General features: G+C 46.4%; 1 protein-coding gene across 5 annotated transcripts in view; it reads right to left on the reverse strand.

Annotated features, from left to right (window-relative positions):
- Window positions 1-20313, reverse strand: part of LIMS1 (LIM zinc finger domain containing 1) — a 139075-nt gene extending 118762 nt beyond the window's left edge. For 2 of the 5 annotated variants that reach the window (XM_077814165.1, XM_077814174.1), the window contains exon 1: window positions 20138-20299. Coding sequence is in view for 1 of the 5 variants with exons in the window: in XM_077814155.1 (XP_077670281.1) it covers window positions 20138-20169 (32 nt within the window). In the remaining 4 variants the exon portion in view is untranslated. Of the gene's footprint in view, window positions 1-1690; window positions 1882-11150; window positions 11228-20137 lie in introns of those variants that run through there. The other 3 variants (XM_077814183.1, XM_077814155.1, XM_077814219.1) reach the window with 3 other exon arrangements.
- Window positions 20314-20823: the final 510 nt, after the last annotated feature.

Consider the following 20823-nt stretch of genomic DNA (forward strand, 5'->3'; position numbering starts at 1 on the left):
GTCTCCCTTCCTGGGGTCATGTAGTAATTTTTGTTGTCAGAAGGGGGTCATGGTGCAATGAAGTCTGAGAATCCCTAGAATGCATTAGACTTGGAGCCACACATGGAAAACTCAATCTGAAGGCTCTCAAGAGTTTTCATCCCCACACGGAACACAGTTATTTTGCCTTCTATGCCAGAGACCCACGTTCAGTCTCGAACGAGAGGTAGGATGGCCTACTGGTTAGGGTCCATTTATTCTTTTACGTAGAGACTGTCTGGTTTGGCCAATGTACATGGCAGAGGGGCATTGCTGGCACATGATGGCATATATCATATTGGTAGATGTGCAGGTGAACGAGCCTCTGATAGTGTGGCTGATGTGATTAGGCCCTATGATGGTGTCTCCTGAATAGATATGTGGACACAGTTGGCAACGGGCTTTGTTGCAAGGATAGGTTCCTGGGTTAGTGTTTTTGTTGTGTGGCGTGTGGTTGCTGGTGAGTATTTACGTAAAAGAATAAATGGACACAAATCAGATGTCAAGAATTATTACATTCAAAAACCAGTCAGAGAACACTTCAATCTCTCTGATCACTCGATTACAGACCTAAAGGTCGCAATATTACAACAAAAAAACTTTAAAAACTGACTCCAACGATAGACTGCTGAATTGTAATTAATTTGCAAACTGGACACCATTAAATTAGGCTTGAATAAAGACTGGGAATGGATGTGTCATTACACAAAGTAAAACTATTTCCCCATGTTCCCCCCCCCCCCCCAACTGTTCCTCACACATTCTTGTCAACTGCTGGAAATGGCCCATCTTTATTATCACTACAAAAGGCTTTTGGGTTTTTTTCCTCTCTCCTCCTGCTGGTAATAGCTTATCTTAACTGATCACTTTTGTTATAGTGTGTATGGTAACATCCATTGTTTCATGTTCTCTGTGTGTATATATATCTTCCTACTGTATTCTCCACTGCATGCATCCGATGAAGTGGGTTTTAGCGCACGAAAGCTTATGCTCAAATAAATTTGTTAGCCTCTAAGGTGCCACAAGTACTCCTGAAAGATTTTTGAATGGCAGTTTTGACATTATCCCATTCAATCTACTTTTAACATAATTATAATATTGGCTGTATCTTGTGATAGAAATAAACTGCATATACTTGTAAATATACAATTTTTTAAAAGTCTGAGTTCAATCACGTTTTCAGGAATGTTTACAGCTGAAAATGTGTCTCTCTCTACATATTCTCTGGAGTATTTAAAAGTAGCACAGGAACTCATCATGAATATACTCACTTGACAGATTACTCCAGCTCCCATGAAGTCTACTGCAAACACCCGTTACAATATCTTTTGCTACAATACTGTCTACAATGTCTCTGAAATTCAGCATTTCACAAGAGCAAGAGACACAGCACAAATGTATTTTCATAGAATGTAGTAACCCACCACCCAGTTTTTCCTTATGTGGTTTAACTTTCACAGGAATATTACCATCAATAATGCACCATACACAATGCCACAAAAATAAACAATATGCTAATATGAACAGCATTTGATTCCTCAACGTAATGCAAAAATCTGAAGCCACTGAATGAAGATATATACCATCAACATTTCCCACCAGACACATTCAAGAGACACATACTCATTAAAGTTCCAATAACAACAATAAACTAACATATATTTAAACATACATTGACGTGTTTCTGTTTTCTGTGCCCCTTGTAATTATAGGCCATTTAGGATTATGATAAATGAGGCTCTCCTCCCCTTGGATCCTGCAACGAAGTCATAAAGCGGAATTTGTTAAAATTAGGTCTGTGGCAACAGAGTGATGAAGTCCATACAGGAGTAACTTCACTGCAAGACCAGGCAGAAGGAGAAGCTGGAATGGGATGGAGAAAGATCTTATTCAAACATATCTTTAACAAAGCAAGCAAAATATACAAACAAATCTCTAGGTTGACAAAAATGCTTTGTGTGTAGGTGTTCTTATTTCAAATTCACCGCAGCGCAAAAGCACACTTTTGTGTACAACTCTGCTCTTGTTGTAACCTGGGTCTTTTCAGATATCTTATGGAAGACCTCTCTCCCACCAGAAACTATACGCTTATTCCACATACTTCCTCTATAAAAAAAAGTTAAGAAACTTATAGCTTTAATCTGTCAGGTTTCATACCTTGCATACTCCTAAACATGCAGCTATTTATACATGTTCTCCTGCAACAGGATATTTACCAAAATTATAGATTTTGTAAGCAGCGGCCACTTTGCACAATCAGTTCTGAACTTGCAAAAAGGCAAATCTTTCCATACAGTATGCATAATAATCATTTGGTCTCACTCAGCTCAGGGGTGCCCAAAGTTTGTCCATTAGTTTATAACAGCTATCCCCACACCCAAGATGCCTTGAAAAGCACACACATATGGCAGCTGAATTCCACTACAGTCTCAACCACAGCAACAACAATACCTCCACTCTCCCATCTGCTATTACTATCTGTCAATTAACAATATTGTTCCATTTTGCACTAGGGATGTAAAACGTTAACCAGTTAACTGATAAGCATCAGTCTTACCGGGAATATATTCGGTTAACATTTAAATGCCTAATGTGCACATTAAAAATGCCGCAGCAACAGTATTTCATAGTGTATGTGGAACTAGGTTCCGCATTGTTAGGAGTCAGGACCACTGTTATGGAACTGACATCATAGGTGTGGGAACTAGGGGTGCTGCAGCACCCCCACGTTTTACAAAAACAGGGGGCCCCGGGCGCAGGGCCGGCAGCTGGGACCCGCGTAAAATGTGGGGGTGTTGCAGCACCCCCTGCACCCATAGTTCCCACTCCTATGTTGTGAACTCGTTAACGCTTAAATGTTTAACCGATACAATTTTAATAGCTTAAATGGTTACTTTTGTAAAACACTATTTACATCTCTATTTTGCACCAGTGTTTTTCTGTCTGCCAGTGTCTCAGACCTCAGGCTATCACCTGCCTCATGGTAGAATCAGGTGATTCTCCCACTCTCAGACAGGGCCTTGGACTGCAGTCCCCTGTGTATCAACCATGACTACCTCTGCAGGACTGAGTTATCTTCAGTGCTTGCAGTTCTGTTCTCTCTAGGGGGAAAGGACAGCAGTATCCAGTAGCCACATGGCCCTTTTAAAGCAAAGTATAATTAAATTAGAGATTTCAGAGAAAACAGACCTGAAAAAGACAGCAGTCCATACATATGCCATCCTCCACACAGCCTGTGTGTGTGAGTGTGTGAGCCAGTCCTCCTGATAGCCCAGGAGGACTGACCTCCCCTCCTCTCCTGAGAAGGGTTTTTAACTGTTTAGTGTTCTTTTCATCTCTTCCTTCCCAGCACTGGCTAAACAGCTGTGTCACTATGACCTGGGGCCTGGAAGTATGCCATTGTCTTGTAATTGCCCCCAATGTTTGCTGAGAGTTGCTTATCTATAACTATTGTGTTTTTCTTACCGCCCTTATTAAACTAGAGCAATCACATTCATACAGGAAAGTCTTATAGCCCAACATACAATACCTTCTCCTCCCTGGCCAGGTCACATGTAGTGTTCATAAAATTACTACATCTCCTCAAAGTTCTCAGATTATTACACAGCAGCTTCCCATCCACAGCACCAACCATGAACACCATCCCCAGTGCCCCGAGCCATTCCCCCACTGTTTTAGGAAGCAGCCCCTGGAACTCCTGGAATTGGGAAGGAGGCACGCGGGGGGGGAGCGGGAGGGAACGACACAGCCCACCCATCATTCAGGCTTGTGTGCATAGTGCTTAAAAACTTACAGTTCTAATATGAAAAAACACTAAAATGACCCTAAATCCAACATTTAAATAAAACAGAAGCTGCCCACTGTGCCAGATCTACTTAGGACCCACCTCCCTACTTAATTTTTTTTTAAAGACAGTCCATGTTTATTTAAGAGATACCAGTCAACGATGAAAAGTAGGAATTCCATGGACAAATTTCAGCCAGCACCCAAATTCAAAGATTTCCTATTAAAAATTAATAAAGAGAAACCGAACATCCTACACCCAAAATTCAAAGAACATAAAAAATCTAACCCTGTGTACCATTTTACCAGAAACAAAAAGGAACTTACGCCACAATTTAAGCCCATTTTAGAACACAGCTCGAACGGTGGAGCTGTTATCAGGCACTTCTGTAATGCTCAAATACACACCATTTAAACATGCGTTAATGACACACCAAATTTCTGTTCTGAGACTACAGAAAGCACGGTCACTTTGGGCCAGTTTACACTGGCAACGCCAAAGCGCTGCTGCGTCAGTGCTTTAACGTGCCTCATGTGGTTCTGGCACAGCGCCGGGAGCTCTAAAAAAACCCACCTCCGTGAGGAGCGCGGCTCCCGACACGGGGGGTGTGGCTCCCAGTGCTGGTGCACTGTCTACTCTGGCGCTTTACAGCCCTGAAACTTGCTGTGCTCAGGGGGGTGTTTTTTTACACCCCGAGCAAGAAAGTTGCAGCGCTGTAAAGTGCCAGTGAAGACAAGACCTTTGCTTCAAAACATTTTGTCACTGCACAGGCTATCATCATTTTTCTGGTATCATTTGTCTCCCAATGTTCTCCAGCTGATGAAAAAAATGAACTAACTGTGGTGTGTAACAGGTGTCAGAGTTAACTAAGACCAGCTGCACAATCTCTTCATGGAGAGTCTTTTACAGCCAATTAAAAATTGCACAGTATTTTCAAGGTGTTTCAAACCTTTGGGTAGCAGTGGAGCTCAATTGGAGGATTACTTTTCTGATTATATGCAGAAAACATATTAATGGCAATGCGAGTTATGCACATAGAGTGAGGGCAGAATACATCCGCGAAGGAACTCCAAATGAGAAACAGTGTTGCCAACTCTTGTGGTTTTGCCATGATAAGCGTTACAATATTTGGTGTTTTTCCTGCCCAGCTGCTGGAATAAATGGACTGTATGAGAATCTCAGCTTTCAGTTTAAAAAGGGAGTTACTAGCCTACGTGGCTGTGGAAAAAGACATGAAAACTTGACATGAATACACTGTAAGGGCTCCAAAACAAGGAGGCAAATAAAAAGAATCCAAAGTGTATTTTAAAAAATAATCCTGTTATTTTTAAACCAAACTCACAATTGCCTTGGTGTTGGCAATATTGGAAAGCAACTCCCTACGTCTCCCAGGTTTTCAGTGTTCTTGCCAGACAGCAAAAATATCTGATTTAAAAACAGCAGAAACTTCGAAAACATAGTGAAGTTAGTTTACCTTGCTGCACTCTTAAGTCTAGGAACATGAGAAATGCTACACCAGATCAGACCAATGGTACATCGAATAATCTGGTGCCTGGTCACTGAAAGAGCTTCAGAGAAAAGAACAAGAAACTCCATAAACAGACGATGATGATAATCTCTCCACAGTAAAAGTTGCTGCTTAATCTAAGGCTTGTTTTATGCCTTGAATTTTAAAGGTTATATGCCACATATATATAGTGTCAGTTGTCTGATTCTTCAATCTCTAGATTTTGTATGTAATATACTACTGCTCTTAACAAAACATAACAGATCAGAGCCTTCTTTTGATTTGGCCTTTCATCAGAACTTGTCACGGTGGACAGGCCCTAAAGATGAACCACTTCCTCCATTTAGAAAAGCCCTGTTTTTAACTTTGACAATATTAACAGTATTTAATAAATCCTGGTATGGACAAGAATAATGCAGGCTGCATTACAGTGGGTGGGGAGTCTTAAAATTATAATTTGGAACAGAACAAAAATGCAGAGGAATCAGAATTTCCAGAATGACACACACAGCATAAAACCACAACAGAAAACACTAAAAAGCTTGCCTTAAGTGCTTTGACATTAATATTTTACTACAACTTGAAAAAGAAGAATTTGTTAACCATGCAAGCTATGCAGAGTATGTTGTGTGCCTTTAAATGAAAAAAAAAGAATCTGGGGGTTACAATATGATTTAATTCCAGTACTATATACAGCTTCTGATTTACGGAGGCCCTAACCACTGCATGCACAACAGTCACTAATGCTATAAAAGCCCAGAAGTCTGCAGCTTTATCATCCACTCTAACAATCAGAATAAAAGTTAAAAAGGAGTGAGGCTAGGCTGACTTTTCAAACTTATTAAAATTCTCTGGATATAGATCCATTTTCTTTGCTCAATATTTTACTTGTATGTTTGCCTGTAAATATCAATATGAGAAAAACTTTTTTGAACTGGGTACTATAAGCACAAGGTAAATTGCCTGAAAAATCATATTTTCGTTAAGCAGTTGTGAAATGCTAGCTTGCAATTTACTGCCACAGTCCCAGCAGAAACTCCTACTCTGTCAATAACAGTACACCAGGATGACTATTTTTAATTTTACATAAGCATAAGAACAACTTTGTCAAAAAACTGTAAAAAATCAGTTACCTAGCTCTTTCTATAGACACACGACTTAGCTCTCCATCTGAAGTGCAGGCATAAAATTCAAGTTTCTTTTGATCCAGATTATAATACAAGTACATTTTTTAAAAAAACAACAAAACCCACTACTTCGATTTGTGACCATGACAAGCAAGAAATGGTCACTATTAGGCCTAGAATGAAAATCACGACACAGTACTGTTGCAGTTACCAAGCAAACAGCACCTCTGACCCCTCCTTGTGCAGTCTCTTGGCATAGAATCCTGTGACTCTCCCACTCTTAAAGTGAGCCCTGGGTTGCAGTCCCCTGTGTATCAACCACAATTTACTCCAACAAGTCTGACTTATATCCATACCCTACAAGTCTGTTCCCTCCAGGATAATGTCAGTGGTAATCAGTGACTAAACATCTTCCTTAAAGCACAGTATCATTTATTTAGAACATTTCAGAAAAAATAGATCTTAAAAGCAATCAAACACCTGGTAAACAGGCATGCATGTAGGTTGCCTAACCATCTTCCATATGGAGACCCTGGAAGGACTAATTCCCTATAGACTCTTTGTTACAGCCTCGCTGTCAGCCTGTCAGAGTTCACTAACACTCTCTAGGCAACTTATGGAAACTCCCTCTCCACACATACACTTTCCCAAGGAATCAATACAGTTTAACTGTATATAGCCCTTTGATCTAGCAACTCCCCACTCTGGCAAAACACAGCTTACAACAGGAGACAGGGTCTTTGAAGCCTGCTCCATTGTTTTTCCAAGCATATACCTAGATTTTTTTTCTGGAAAGTCACTGTTTCTCTTCCCTGTTTGTTCTTCTCACTGCCCCCTATCAAGTTAGATCAAATATTTTCATATAGGAAATTCTGATAACCCTCCACAATTAGACAAAAACTTTTCCTCACTGACCAGGTCACTTACAATATTCATCTCATTTTCATAGATTGGTATGTGGCAGCTCCACAACCCTCACACAGTTACTGATGCCAGAAAGACATCCTCTCAAAATGCTACTGTAGCAGACAAGGGTTTCTTCTTTTCAATATTCTACTTTTAAGGGGAGAAAGCCACAAAGAAGGGGACAGGCCAGTTCAGGTGATCAGTCACTTCTGGTTACTAGTTCATAGTCAAAACATGTTAGTAGTGACTATGGGTGGGTCTTCACTGTCTTTAAAGTGGCTGTGTAGTCGCGGCAACAGCACTGGGAAAGAGCTCTCCCAGCGCTGTAAGAAAACTACCTCCACAAGGGAAGCAGCTCCCAGTGCTGGTGCACTGTCTACACTGCCTCTTTACAACATTGAAACTTGCAGCGTTCAGGGGGGTGTTTTTTCACACCTCTGAGCGAGACACTTGCAGTGCTGCAAAGTGGCAGTCCAGACAAGGCCTAAGTGCCAGATTCAGACCCTCTCCTGCAGTCACAGGAGGGATTCACTCCAAGGAAGGGCAGGCCTGGCAGTTTCTACCAGTGAAGAACTGCTAGAATTGCAGTCAGTGCCCCACAGGAGCCCTGCTAGCAGAAGCTGCCATGGGGATGTACTAAATCAGCACATCCCCTGGCCACACCACCTTTTTGCCCAACACCATCCACTTCTTGTGCCGCACCAGCTACCCATACATCCCAGAGGGACACACTTTGTTTGTTTTAGGCTGCAGAAACTTCCTCCCAGATGACTTATGAGCTGCCAAGAATTGCACGGACTTCTACAGGAGCGTTTTATCTAGTTCATTTCAACAAGTTTCTGCAAGTGCGGACTCCAAGCTGAGTTTGCCTCAAAATTCATTACTGCTCTCTGGATGTTTGGCAACCTAGTTGATGGTCTCAGTTCATCTCCCAATGAACGTGTCAGAGCAGCATTTAGTGGCTGTCTCAGCAGAAAAGATGCCAAGGACTTAACTGTTCTATGACCTGAAGAGGCAGTCTCTCCACATCAGAGCTCAGGCACATTAGCAGGACACAGCGGCGTGCACTGCTGCTGTCTGCGCTTGTATCTATTTTGTGGACAAAGAGAGAACCTCCGTTTCAAGTACTGTCAGTCTGGTATCTTTCAGAAACAATCACTGGCAGGAATGCTCTTGTACCCATTAAATTAAAATGTTATTTTTGTTCGTTATAAATAAAAGTTAACACTAGTGAAGTCAAACAACTGAGCCAAATTACCTCTTTGTTTTCTTAGAGACAAGTTTTGGTAATCAATAGCTGAGAACCAAGTAGTAGGATTGGAAGAAGAACCAAAAAAAAAAAAAAAAGACGGGATAGCCTTTAGTTGGTTTACAGCTTGCAAGTGAGAGGTTTTAAATATTTCCAACATCCATTAAATTGCCAGCATTCTAGGTCTCCAACAATCTGGGGATTACATACCGTATTCGTTATTTTGTCTGCCACAGAAAGATTGTGACATATTAGCATAAGACTTACAAATTTATTTAATTTGGAAGATATGTTTCCAAGAAACATTTACAGTGGGTGAAGCTTTAAAATGTTGTGTAATTAGTGAAATAGTTCATTATTCTTTATTAGTTTTTCATACCCCTCCACATTAATTCTTACCCAATGCATGACTCTACACTAATTGCAAAATCTACACAGAAAATCATAGGCCCATAACATGAACCTCCACCTGGGGTTGTTTAATTATTGTCTTGTCTTATTAAAACTATAAGCTCCTTGGGGCAGAGATAAATATCTTCTGTTACATACAGCACTGACACATTCCCATGCTCAACAAATAATGACCATTTTCTTTGACATTTACTGTTTGTCAAACAGCCATGCTCCTTTTTCTTGTGTGAATTAAGTCATAAAGTAGGGTTGAGCATTTGACCGGTCCAAAAATAATTGGTCAACTGACCAGTCAAATAATATCAAATAAAATGTCAAAAATGGTCAAATATTTTAAAACACTAATTTACTAGAACAACAACAACAAAAGGCTTAGCTAGATATTTGTACCTAATTATAAAGAACAAGTTACATAACTGAGTTATTTTAACTCAGAAAAATGCAGAAAAGAAAAGAAAAGAAAAGAAAAGAATAATGCATTCAAAAAAGTTGGTTACTGCCTAACAAAGAGCATTCTTGCTGGAATATGTGACAATGTCCAACTCTGGTCAAATAATAGGCGGTCAATTGACCAGTTTGCCAAGCCTAGTCATAACATTCAATTCCTTATATCAGAGGCAAGGTACATCTATGCTGTTACACTAGTTATTTTAGGTCCTCACTACAATTCTAGATACCATGGTACAAAGAAGCTGCATGGTGAAAGACAAAAGTCGATTTAAAAATTAAATGCTCAAGCAAAGGGAGAAGGAATTAAAATGACAAAGCACACTTTTTTTTTTTGGTAGAAAGTTCACCTCAGTGTGGACACCCAGCTCACCATAAAAAGGTATTTAAATAGTTAAAAATGTCACATTTTACATCTGCAGGGCTCAAATGATAAACAGTTCTTCTATGCTCTCCTTTCACATGTTTACTAGTTTTATTTTAGTAAGAACTAACTGTGTTCTCTCAATTTCTGCTCTGCATCATTACATGTGTCTGTCATAGGCAGCTTCAGTCACAATTGTGAAGATGTACACAAAAGGATAGAAACACTTTTGAACAGGGTGCATTTGATTTAAATCACTAGTCAGGAAGACTCTATTTAATCATGGATTTCTACATAAAAGTGCATTCTTGTTGGTTGTTATAAACTTTATATTCTTCACAGGTAGAGGAACTTAATTAAAATATTCCCAAACTGGGTCTCTTATGGCCTACTGCCATTATAGGTTTTCTCTTCTAGTGAGAGAATGGTATGGTGTATCTCAAATCAATGAAGACTACACTCAGAAAAGACCTCAAGACTACTGGAATATACTGCTCAAACAGTTCCACTTTTGTTTCTACTGCCTGTCCCTCCCTTCTCACACTTATCTCCACAGTTCTTCTCCTTGGCCAGATCTATTCCACCCCCAACAATCTTCTATTCATTGAACTTTTTAAAGCTTTGCACTTTTAGAGAGAGGTAAGGGATTGACTCTGTGTACTCAGATTTGCAGAGGGACAATAGGGTTGAGGTCTCTTATTTCTCACCTCTATATATTATTTATTTTTAAACATTTTTGCTGTTAACAAGCATGTTATCTCGGGAGACACAAATCCACAGTTTGAGAACTTCAAAACTAAATATCCCTGATGGCATCTTCTAGACTGAGCACTGAGTCTGATCGGGTATATAGAAAGAGTAACGTAAATAATCTATATAGAAGCCTGTGGAACCCCATAAGATTGGGTCCCAGATCCATGAACTACTGGAACTCATTTACAAAACTTTTCTTAAACATTACATGAATATATTGTCTCATACTATAGAAAAAATGGTTACTTACCTTCTCGTAACTTGTTCTTTGAGATGTGTTGTTCACGTCCATTCCACATTAAGTTGTGCACGTCACGTGCACGAGCGTCAGAAACTTTTTCCCTTAGCGGCGCCCGTTGGGACCCCCTGAGTGGCGTCACTGCGCCGTGCATATATACCCCTGCCGCCCGACACCCTCCAGTTCCTTCTTGCCAGCGACTCCGACAAGACGGGTAGGAGGGCGGATGGTGGAATGGACGTGAACACAACTCGAAGAACAACAGTTACGAGAAGGTAAGTAACCGTTTTTTCTTATTCGAGTGCTTATTCACGTCCATTCCACATTAGGTGAATCACAAGCTTACCTCTGGAGGAGGGTAGGAGTCACGGAACAACTGACTGGAGTACCGCTCTGCCACCTGCCAAATCCTCTCTGGCTTGCTGGTTGACAGCGTAGTGGGTCGTGAAGGTGTGCACTGAGGGCCAGGTGGCTGCTCTGCAGATCTCCTGGATCGGGACCTGTGCCAGGAAAGCAGTGGAAGTTGCTTGCGCCCTGGTCAAGTGGGCCGTGACCGCTGGGGCCGGAACAACTGAGAGGTCATAGCACGTCCGGATGCAGCTTGTAATCCAAGACGAGATCCGCTGCGCCGACACTGGGAGGCCTTTCATCCTCTCAGCTACGGCCACGAACAGCTGCGCGGATTTACGAAAGGGTTTGGTGCGCTCCAAATAGAACACCAGCGCTCAACGGACATCCAGGGTGTGTAGGCTGCGGTGACTCGGGTCCGAATGGGGTTTTGGAAAAAATACCGGCACACAAATGTCCTGCCCCAAATGGAATTGCGAGACCACCTTAGGGAGGAACTTGGGGTGCAGTCGGAGCTGCACCTTATCCTTGTGAAACACCGTATACAGTGGCTCAGAGGTGAGAGCCCTCAGCTCGGACACCCTTCTGGCCGAGGTAATGGCCACCAGAAATGCCACCTTCCAGGAAGGGTGGAGGAGGGAGCAGGTAGCGAGGGGCTCAAACGGGGGTCCCATGAGTTTAGAGAGGAGGGACTGGGGGGCGTGAGTACGGAAACATCCTCTCCAATCCTTTAAGGAACTGTCCCACCACTGGGTGGGAAAACACCAAACCCCCTGAAAACCCTGGATGGAAGGCGGAGATGGCCGCCAGGTATACTCTAAGTGAGGACGGGGCCAGCCCCTGCTGTTTGAGGTGCAGGAGGTACTCGAGAATGGCTTGCACCGGGGCTCACACCAACAGGAGAACCTTTTCCACTTGGCCATAGAGGTAGCCCTAGTAGAAGGTTTCCTACTGCCAAGCAGAATCTGCTGCACAGGAAGGGAACACTGGCTCTCCAAGGCGTTTAGCCACAGAGCTTCCACGCTGTCAGGTGTAGTGACTGCAGGTCGGGGTGGAGAAGCCAGCCACCGTCCTGCATGATGTGGTCCCAGTGTAGGAGCAGGACTACCAGGGCCTCCACTGACAGCTCTACAAGTGTTGTGCACCAGTACTGGCGGGGCCACGCCGGGGCAATGAGGACCATCGCCGCCCTGTCCCTGCGTACCTGAGTACCAAGGGGAGCAGGGGAAACATATACATCAAACCCCCCCCCCAAGGGATCGCAAACGCGTCCGCGACTGAGCCCGGGCGGTGGCCCTGGAACGAGCAGAACTGCAGGCACTGGACGTTGTCCCTGGTGGCAAACAGGTCTACCCGGGGAAACCCCCACCTGCGGAAGAGGGAAAGCACAACGTCCGCTCTGAGCATCCACTCGTACATGCGATACGACCTGCTGAGGTAGTCCGCCAGCTCGTTTTGCAACCCCGGAAGATATGACACCTCAAAGAGAATGGCATGGGCTACACAAAAGCCCCAGAGGAGGAGAGCCTCGTGACAGAGCGGCAAGGAACAGGCCCCACCCTGCTTGTTTATATAAAACATGGCAACAGTGTTGTCTGTCAGAACTGTCATGCTGTGACCACTCAGAGTGGTGTGAAAGGTCTGGCAGGCTAGACTAACTGCCCTGAGCTCCTTCACATTGATATGGAGCAACCACTCTGGTCCGGACCACAAGCCCTGATTCCTGAGGTCCCCTAGGTGAGCCCCCCCACCCGTGGTCTGACGCATCCATCACCAGCGTCAGGTCCAGCTGTGGGGCGGCAAAGGGGATGCCTTTGCAAACTACAGCCTGGGGCTGCCACCACAGCAGGGAGTCCAGCACGTCCCTTGGGGCTGTCACTACCAAGTCCAGGGGGTCCTTACCTGGGCGGTACACCCGAGCAAGCCACGGCCTGCAGAGTTCTGAGTCTCAGTCTGGCATGCCTGACCACATGCGTGCATGCTACCATGTGGCCCAGCAGCCGCAGGCAGCACCTGGCCGTTATCGTTGGAAACTGGCGCAGGGAGGCCACCACTTGCTGGATAGCTCGGCAGCAGGATACTGGAAGGCTTGCCCTGGACTGCACCGCGTCCAGGACCGCCCCTATGAATTCCACTCTCTGCATGGGCACGAGAGTGGACTTGGGGACACTAACCAGGAGCCCCAGCTCGCGGAACACTCTCAGGGCCACCTCCACATGTCCCCGCACTTCCGCTTCGGATCGACCCGCCAAGAGCCAGTTGTCGAGGTATGGGTAAACCCAGACCCTCTGCCTCCGTAAGAAGGCCGCCACGCATTTCGTGAATGCCCATGGGGCCGCAGCTAGACTGAACGGGAGAACTGCAAACTAGTAACATTCTTGGCCCACGGTGAAGCTTAGGAACCGCCGATGAGCTGGGTGGATGGCGATATGAAAGTACGCGTCCTTCATGTCGAGGGCAGCATACCAATCCCCCGGATCCAGGTAAGGGATGATGCTACCCAGAGAGACCATGCGGAACAGGGCCTTGACCAGGAACTTGTTGAGCCCTCGCGAGTCTAAAATGGGACGAAGGCCCCTTTCTGGCCTTGGGAATGAGGAAGTACCGGGAGTAGAAACCTTTCCCCCTTAGGCCATGCGCCCTCTACACCCCTCTCCCCCTCCCCCCTCCCCGCCTCCAGCAGCGAGCGAACCTCCTTCTCTCGGAGATGATGCTCGTGAGAGGGGTCCCTGAAGAGGGACGGAGAAGGGGGGTGGGAGGGAAGAGAATTGCAGTGAGTACCCGTTCCATACGCTGCATAAGACCCAACGGTCCAACGTAATGCTGGGCCACGCACGGGAGAAACGGGCCAGGCAGTTCAGGAAACAAGGGGATGGATCCGGTGACTGATCTGGTACGCTGTCCTCGAGCGCACCTTCAAAAGCCTGGCTTAGTGCCTGGCTGGGATTTGTGCTGACCCTGGTTCTGGACCGGCGCATTATTGTTGTTGTTATTATTGTGCCGTCGCCTGTTATCCCTGCCTCGCCTATGGTACGGCTCATGCCTATGATGAGGCTGGTACTGGCGCTGAGGGGGAGGCTGCAGCTTAAAGGGCTTCCTCTGTGTCACTGGGGTGTGCATACCCAGCGACTTAAATGTAACCCTCGAGTCCTTGAGGCTATGCAGCCTCCCATCTGTCTGGTCCGACAAGAGCCCAGACCCTTCAAAGGGGAGGTCCTGAAGTGTACTCTGGACCTCAGGCGGCAGGCCTGACTCCTGCAGCCACGCCGAGTGCCTCATGACCACCCCCGAAGCGATTGTTCTGGCCGTCGCGTCTGCTGAATCCAGGGAGGCCTGGAGAGAGGTCTTGCCCTCGTCCACCAGGGATGTAAACTCCTGTTGGGAACCTTGCGGGAGGTTGTCCTTAAACTTCCCCACTGCTGCCCAGGAGTTAAAATTATGCCTGTTGAGAACGGCCTGTTGGTTCGCAATCCTCAACTGAGCAAACCCCTGACAAGTACACCTTTCTGCCAAAAAGGTCCAGGCGTTTTGCCTCCTTGCCCTTAGGTGCCAGGGCCTGTTGTCCATGGCGCTCCCTTTCGTTCACCGCCAGGACCACCAGAGAGCATGGACTTGGGTGGCAAAACAAGAATTCGTAGCCCTTTGACGGGGCAAAGTACTTGTGCTTCACACCCTTGGCTGTTGGAGTGCTGGAGACCGGGGTCTGCCATGTAGTCTTATAATTCAATTGGATGGTCTTAATGAGTGGGAGCACTATTCTAGATGGACCTTTGGGGCTCAAAATGTCCACCATGGGGTCCTCCTGCTCAACCATCTCCTCAGCCTGCTACCCCAAGTTCTGGGCGACCCTACACAGTAGCTCCTGGTGAGATCTGTGGTCTATGGGTGGAGGGCTGGACACCGCTGTTCCCGCCATCACCTCATCCGGGGACGACGAGGAGGTTAGCAGCTGCTTGGCCTCCTCTGGCTGGTCCTCCTGCTCCCCTTCTCCTGCTGATCTCTCCAGTTTACACTGGGGGGATGCTGGAGCCCTGGATACTGTAGCTTCTGGTGCCGTCGGGCATCAGTGTGGGGACCGCTGCACGGAGTAGCTTGCCTCCAAGCACCTAATCACTTAAGTGTCCACAACAAAGGTATGCTAACTAACTGATAACAGCTATGTATAAGAGAAAGGCTAAGGGACTGCTCTCATACAAGAGAGAGAGGTTGTTCCAAAGCCGTCACTAATGGTAAGAAGGAACTGGAGGGGGTCGGGCAGCAGGGATATATATACACGGCGCAGTGGTGCCACTCAGGGGGCTCTGCTGGCCCGACTGGAGCCGCTGAGGGAAAAAGTTTCCGATGCTCGTGCACACGAAGCGCGCACACCTAATGTGGAATGGACATGAACAAGCACTCGAAGAAGAATTAGAATTTATAATCCCTATTGCATGATGAGATATCTTTGAGCTATAATGTATCTTAATTAAAACTATCTTTAGATAGGTTTTTTCCTCAAAAAGCATTTTATCAAAAAAATCTGATTTAAAATTACGAAATCCAATTTTTTTTATTTTATTATTTTTATTTTTTTTTTACAAAAAATCATTGATTTTTATCCACCTGCTTTTGAATCACTCAAAATGTTTACATAAAATATTATTCTGCTTACATCAGCTGTTTAGACTGGGTTAGCATTTAAATACATGAAAGAACTTAAGGAAAAATACAGTGCCTTAAAAAATAACCACCAAAACCAAAATCCCTGTATGAAGAGCTTTAATAATAAATAAAATGAAACATATAGCCTTATTATCCCTTCCTCCAGATGAGCAGAGTGGACAAGAACCTTGTGCATCTGGGTCAGGGAGTGCAAAAGCACCAAATGCTACCTTCTTGCCTTCATTCTGTCATAAAAACATAAGAATGGCCATTCTGGGTCAGACCAAAGGTCCATCCAGTCCAGTATCCTGTCTACCGATAGTGGCCAACGCCAGGTGCCCCAGAGGGAGTGAACCTAACAGGTAATGATCAAGTGATCTCTCTCCTGCCATCCAGCTCCACCCTCTGACAAACAGAGGCTAGAGACACCATTCCTTACCCATCCTGGCTAATAGCCATTAATGGACTTAACTGGATAAATTCATTGAGGTTCTCTTTTAAACCCTGTTATAGTCCTAGCCTTCACAACCTCCTCAGGCAAGGAGTTCCACAGGTTGACTGTGAGCTGTGTGAAGACCTTCCTTTTATTTGTTTTAAACCTGCTGCCCACTAATTTCATTTGCTGGCCCCTAGTTTTTATATTATGGGAACCAGTAAATTTTTCCTTATTCACTTTCTCCACACCACTCATGATTTTATAGACCTCTATCATATCCCCCCTTAGTCTCCTCTTTTCCAAGCTGAAAGGTCCTAGCCTCTTTAATCTCTCCTCATATGGGACCCATTCCAAACCCTGAATCATTTTAGTTACCCTTTTCTGTACCTTTTCTAATGACAGTATATCTTTTCTGTGATGAGGGGACCACATCTGTACGCAGTATTCAAGATGTGGGCGTACCATGGATTTATAGAAGGTCAATAAGATATTCTCAGTCTTATTCTCTATCCCCTTTTTAATGATTCCTAACATCTCGTTTGCTTTTTTGACTGCCGCTGCACACTGCGTGGACGTCTTCAGAGAACTATCCAAGATGACTCCAAGATCTTTCTCCTCATTAGTTGTAGCTAAATTAGCTCCCATCATATCGTATGTACAGTTGGGGTTATTTTTTCCAATGTGCATTACTTTAAATCCACATTAAATTTCATTTGCCATTTTGTTGCCCAATCACTTAGTTTTGTGAGATCTTTTTGAAGTTCTTCAGTCTGCTTTGGTCTTAACTATCTTGAGCAGTTTAGTATCATCTGCAAACTTTGCCACCTCACTGTTTACCCCGTTCTCCAGATCATTTATGAGTAAGTTGAATAGGACTGGTCCTAGGACTGACCCTTGGGGAACACCACTAGTTACCTCTCTCCATTCTGAAAATTTACCATTTATTCCTACCCTTGGTTCCCTGTCTTTTAATCAGTTCTCAAACCACGAAAGGATCTTCCCTCTTATCCCATGACAATTTACGTAAGAGCCTTTGGTGAGGGACCTTGTCAAAGGCTTTCTGGAAATCTAAGTACACTATGTCCATTGGATCCCCCTTGTCCACATTTGTTGATCCCCCCAAAGAACTCTAATAGATTAGTAAAACATGATCTCTCTTTATATAAACCATGTTGACTTTTGCGCAACAATTTATGTTCGTCTAGGTGTCTGACAATTTTATTCTTTACTATTGTTTCAACTAATTTGTCTGGTACTGACGTTAGACTTACCAGTCTTTAATTGCCAGGATTACCTCTGGAGCCCTTTTTAAATATTGGCGTTGCATTAGCTATCTTCCAGTCATTGGGTACAGAAGCTGATTTAAAGGACAGGTTACAAACCATAGTTAATAGTTCTGCAATTTCACATTTGAGTTGTTTCAGAACTCTTGAGTGAACGCCATCTGATCCCAGTGACTAGTTACTGTTAAGTTTCTCAATTAATTCCAAAACCTCCTCTAGTGACACTTCAATCTGTGACAATTCCTCAGATCTGTCACCTACAAAAGGATGGCTCAAGTTTGGGAATCTCCCGAACATCCTCAGCCATGAAGACAAGCAAAGAATTCTTTTAGTTTCTCTGCAATGACTTGATCGTCTTTAAGTGCTCCTTTTGTATCTCGATTGTCCAGGGGCCCCACTAGTTGTTTAGCAGGTTTCCTGCTTCTGATGTATTTAAAAAACATTTTGTTATTACCTTTTGAGTTTTTCACTAGCTGTTCTTCAAACTCTTTTCTGGCTTTTCTTATTACATTTTTACATCTAATTTTGCAGTGTTTATGCTCCTTTCTACTTACCTCACTAGGATTTGACTTCCACTTTTTAAAAGATGCCTTTTTATCTCTCACTGCTTCTTTTACATGGTTGTTAAGTCACGGTGGCTCTTTTTTAGTTCTTTTACTGTGTTTTTTAATTTGGGGTATATATTTAAGTTGAGCCTCTATTATGGTGTCTTTGAAAAGCGTCCATGCAGCTTGCACGGATTTCACTCTAGTCACTGTACCTTTTAATTTCTGTTTAACTAACCTCCTCATTTTTGCATTTGTCCTTTCAAGCCAGATGGAGGCGTCATGCTAGATTTGGTCATTAGGGAGTTGGAGGAGACTGGGCTTGGGGAAAAGCCACCTTAGTGCATTTACTCACCTTTCCCCTCCCTCCCAACCATCCAATATTCCCATGCAGTCTAAATTTCCCCACCACCATTAATCTAAACTAGCCTGATGGTGGTTTCCAGGAGCAGCTGCTCTAGGAGAGTCCATGGCAAGATGAATTTTGCAGAAGTCATGCTGTTCAAGAGTGTTAGGCTGGGAGCCAGTACTGATACACAGGACCTCTGGATCTCAGGGGCCAAACCCTCTGCTTCTTCCACAAGGAAGGGCTTGTTTCACTGCAGTGTTAACTCAAGGTGCAATTTGAGTGTTACCCCTAACTAAGCTTGTGTCTACGCACAAAAATGTATAGCTTGAGTTCAGTTGTCCTTTAAACTTGAGATGACCAGCCTGTCAGGAGCATTGATGCTGCCAACGATTGAGCTAGTAATGCAGCGGGGATGCAGCTACAGGCTAGAAACTCGAGTTAGCATAACTCATCAGCTGCTAACCCAGTTGCCCTGTGCAGCTTCAACGCTGCTCCGCAGGATAGCTGCTCTCATTTGAGGTAGGCTAACTCAAACAGAGTAAGGTTATGTGCACCCTATGGACTTCTGCTGGCACAGCTACGTCCACCAGGGAAGTGCAAATCCCTGACCAACATAGCTGGGCTGGCCCAAGTCCCTAGTGCAGGCGCAGTGCTTTTGCCACTTGTGCGGGCATGGCTTTAGTTTAGTATATGGGTACAAAACACAGCTTTGCTGATATTTCTGCATCCAGGATGCTTTACCAGTATAATATGCCAGTATTTCTGGGCTGGTGAAGCATTTCTGGAGCAGACATAGGAGTTGCAATGGAGACAAGTCCTTGGTGTACGATGGGCGGGGGGACGGGGGCTGGATACCACCCACACTCACTGCCCCAACACAATCATTCCTAGAAAACTCTACAAGTACAAGCTGGAAGGAAATTTCTGCTAGCCCCTGCTGAGCGCAGGGTCACTGTGAAAGCATGAAGGAGAATGCAGGTTCTGTTACCTCCGAGCGGGAGCCTGGGCGGGGCTACTGACACAAAAACTAACCCCTGCCTGGGTCTGGCTGTAAGAGCCCACAGGCTTTGCAAGGCGCAGATCACACCCTGCAGCAGGGGGAACACCGCGAGCCGGTCCCACGCTGCATCTGGGAATCTGAGTCACACCCCACCCCCGCCTAAAAACCTTCCAACCCGGGCCCAGCTTTACAGGGGTGCAGAAGCAGCGCCCGGTGTTCAACCGCCGGCGCTTTGTCGCTCCCACTTGACTAACAAGCCCCCAGAAGCAGCCACCAAGGTGGTCACCCCACTGGTCTGCCTAATAACCCAGGTCTCTGCAGTCCGCCCAGACCCAGCTACTGCCTTCCCTGCTCCGCTCCGCCCGCGGTGCGTGGCCCCCGCCGGCCAGACCCAGCTGCGGGATCGCTGCGCTCCCCCGTGCACGCGCGCGCACCCCAGCCTGGCCGCTGCCGGCGGCGGAGCGCATCCCCAGGACTTGGGGTACCACTGCAGCACCTCCCGGGGATCCGGGGTCTCTGCCCCGCTGCCGCACGCAGGGAGGCTGCGGGGAAGTTGGGGGGCTGGCTCCCGCTCAGCGCCCTGACCGCTCACGCAAGCCCCGGGAGGACAAGGGAGGCCGGGGAGCGAGCGCCGCCCTGCGAGGAGCGGGAGCCGCAGAGCCCCCGGCGCAGCCCGGCCCGGAAGGGATGAATGGGGCCGGGTGGGCTGGCGCTGCTGACCGGGCTCTTACCTGTTGGTCATTCCCGCCGCGACCCCCAACATCCCGGCAGCCGCCTCCCGCCAGGCAACTTCGCGCCCTGCTCCGGGCAAGTTCCGCGCCGCAGCGAGGAGGAGCAGGAAGGCGCAGAGGGGGGCGCTCGGACAGGCAGCAATGGCGCTCCCCGGCCCGCTGCCTGCAGCGCTGCTGCTCCGCCGCCAGGGAAGGGAGCGCACCCGGTGCCCGCCCCCTCCCACTTTCCCCGCCCGCCGGCCGGCCGATCGGCCACGCTGCGCCGCTGCCGGGCTTGCTGCTGGCCGGGGCGCTCTCCCGCCGTAGGCAGCGCGGGGGTGCTGCAGGCCAGGGCGGCTGCTGCTGTCCCTTGGGTACGTGGTCACACGCGCGGCGCCGGCCGGCCGCCGCCTCCCTGGCCCGGGCGAGGGGTGCGCACGCTGCGGGGCTGGCCCGGCCCCGGGGCTTTAGGCGCGCTCGCTAGTTGCGGCAGCCCGCAGCGGCCCATGGGGCTAGGCGCTGGGCGAAGGCGAGACAGAGATGGGCCCTCTCCCGCGGCGCTGAGCCAGCCCTCACTTTGGCGGGCCTCGGGGGCTGGGGCAAAGCGGCGTTTGCCGCCCTCCTTCCTCTCTCCCTCCCTGCCCGCCCGCGGGAGCCTTCCGGCTTGACTGAGGCGGGTCTGAGGCTGAGCTGGCAGCGCCGAGCTC

This window comes from Eretmochelys imbricata, chromosome 1, assembly GCF_965152235.1.
Source record: "Eretmochelys imbricata isolate rEreImb1 chromosome 1, rEreImb1.hap1, whole genome shotgun sequence".
Classification (NCBI taxonomy): Eukaryota; Metazoa; Chordata; order Testudines; family Cheloniidae; genus Eretmochelys; species Eretmochelys imbricata.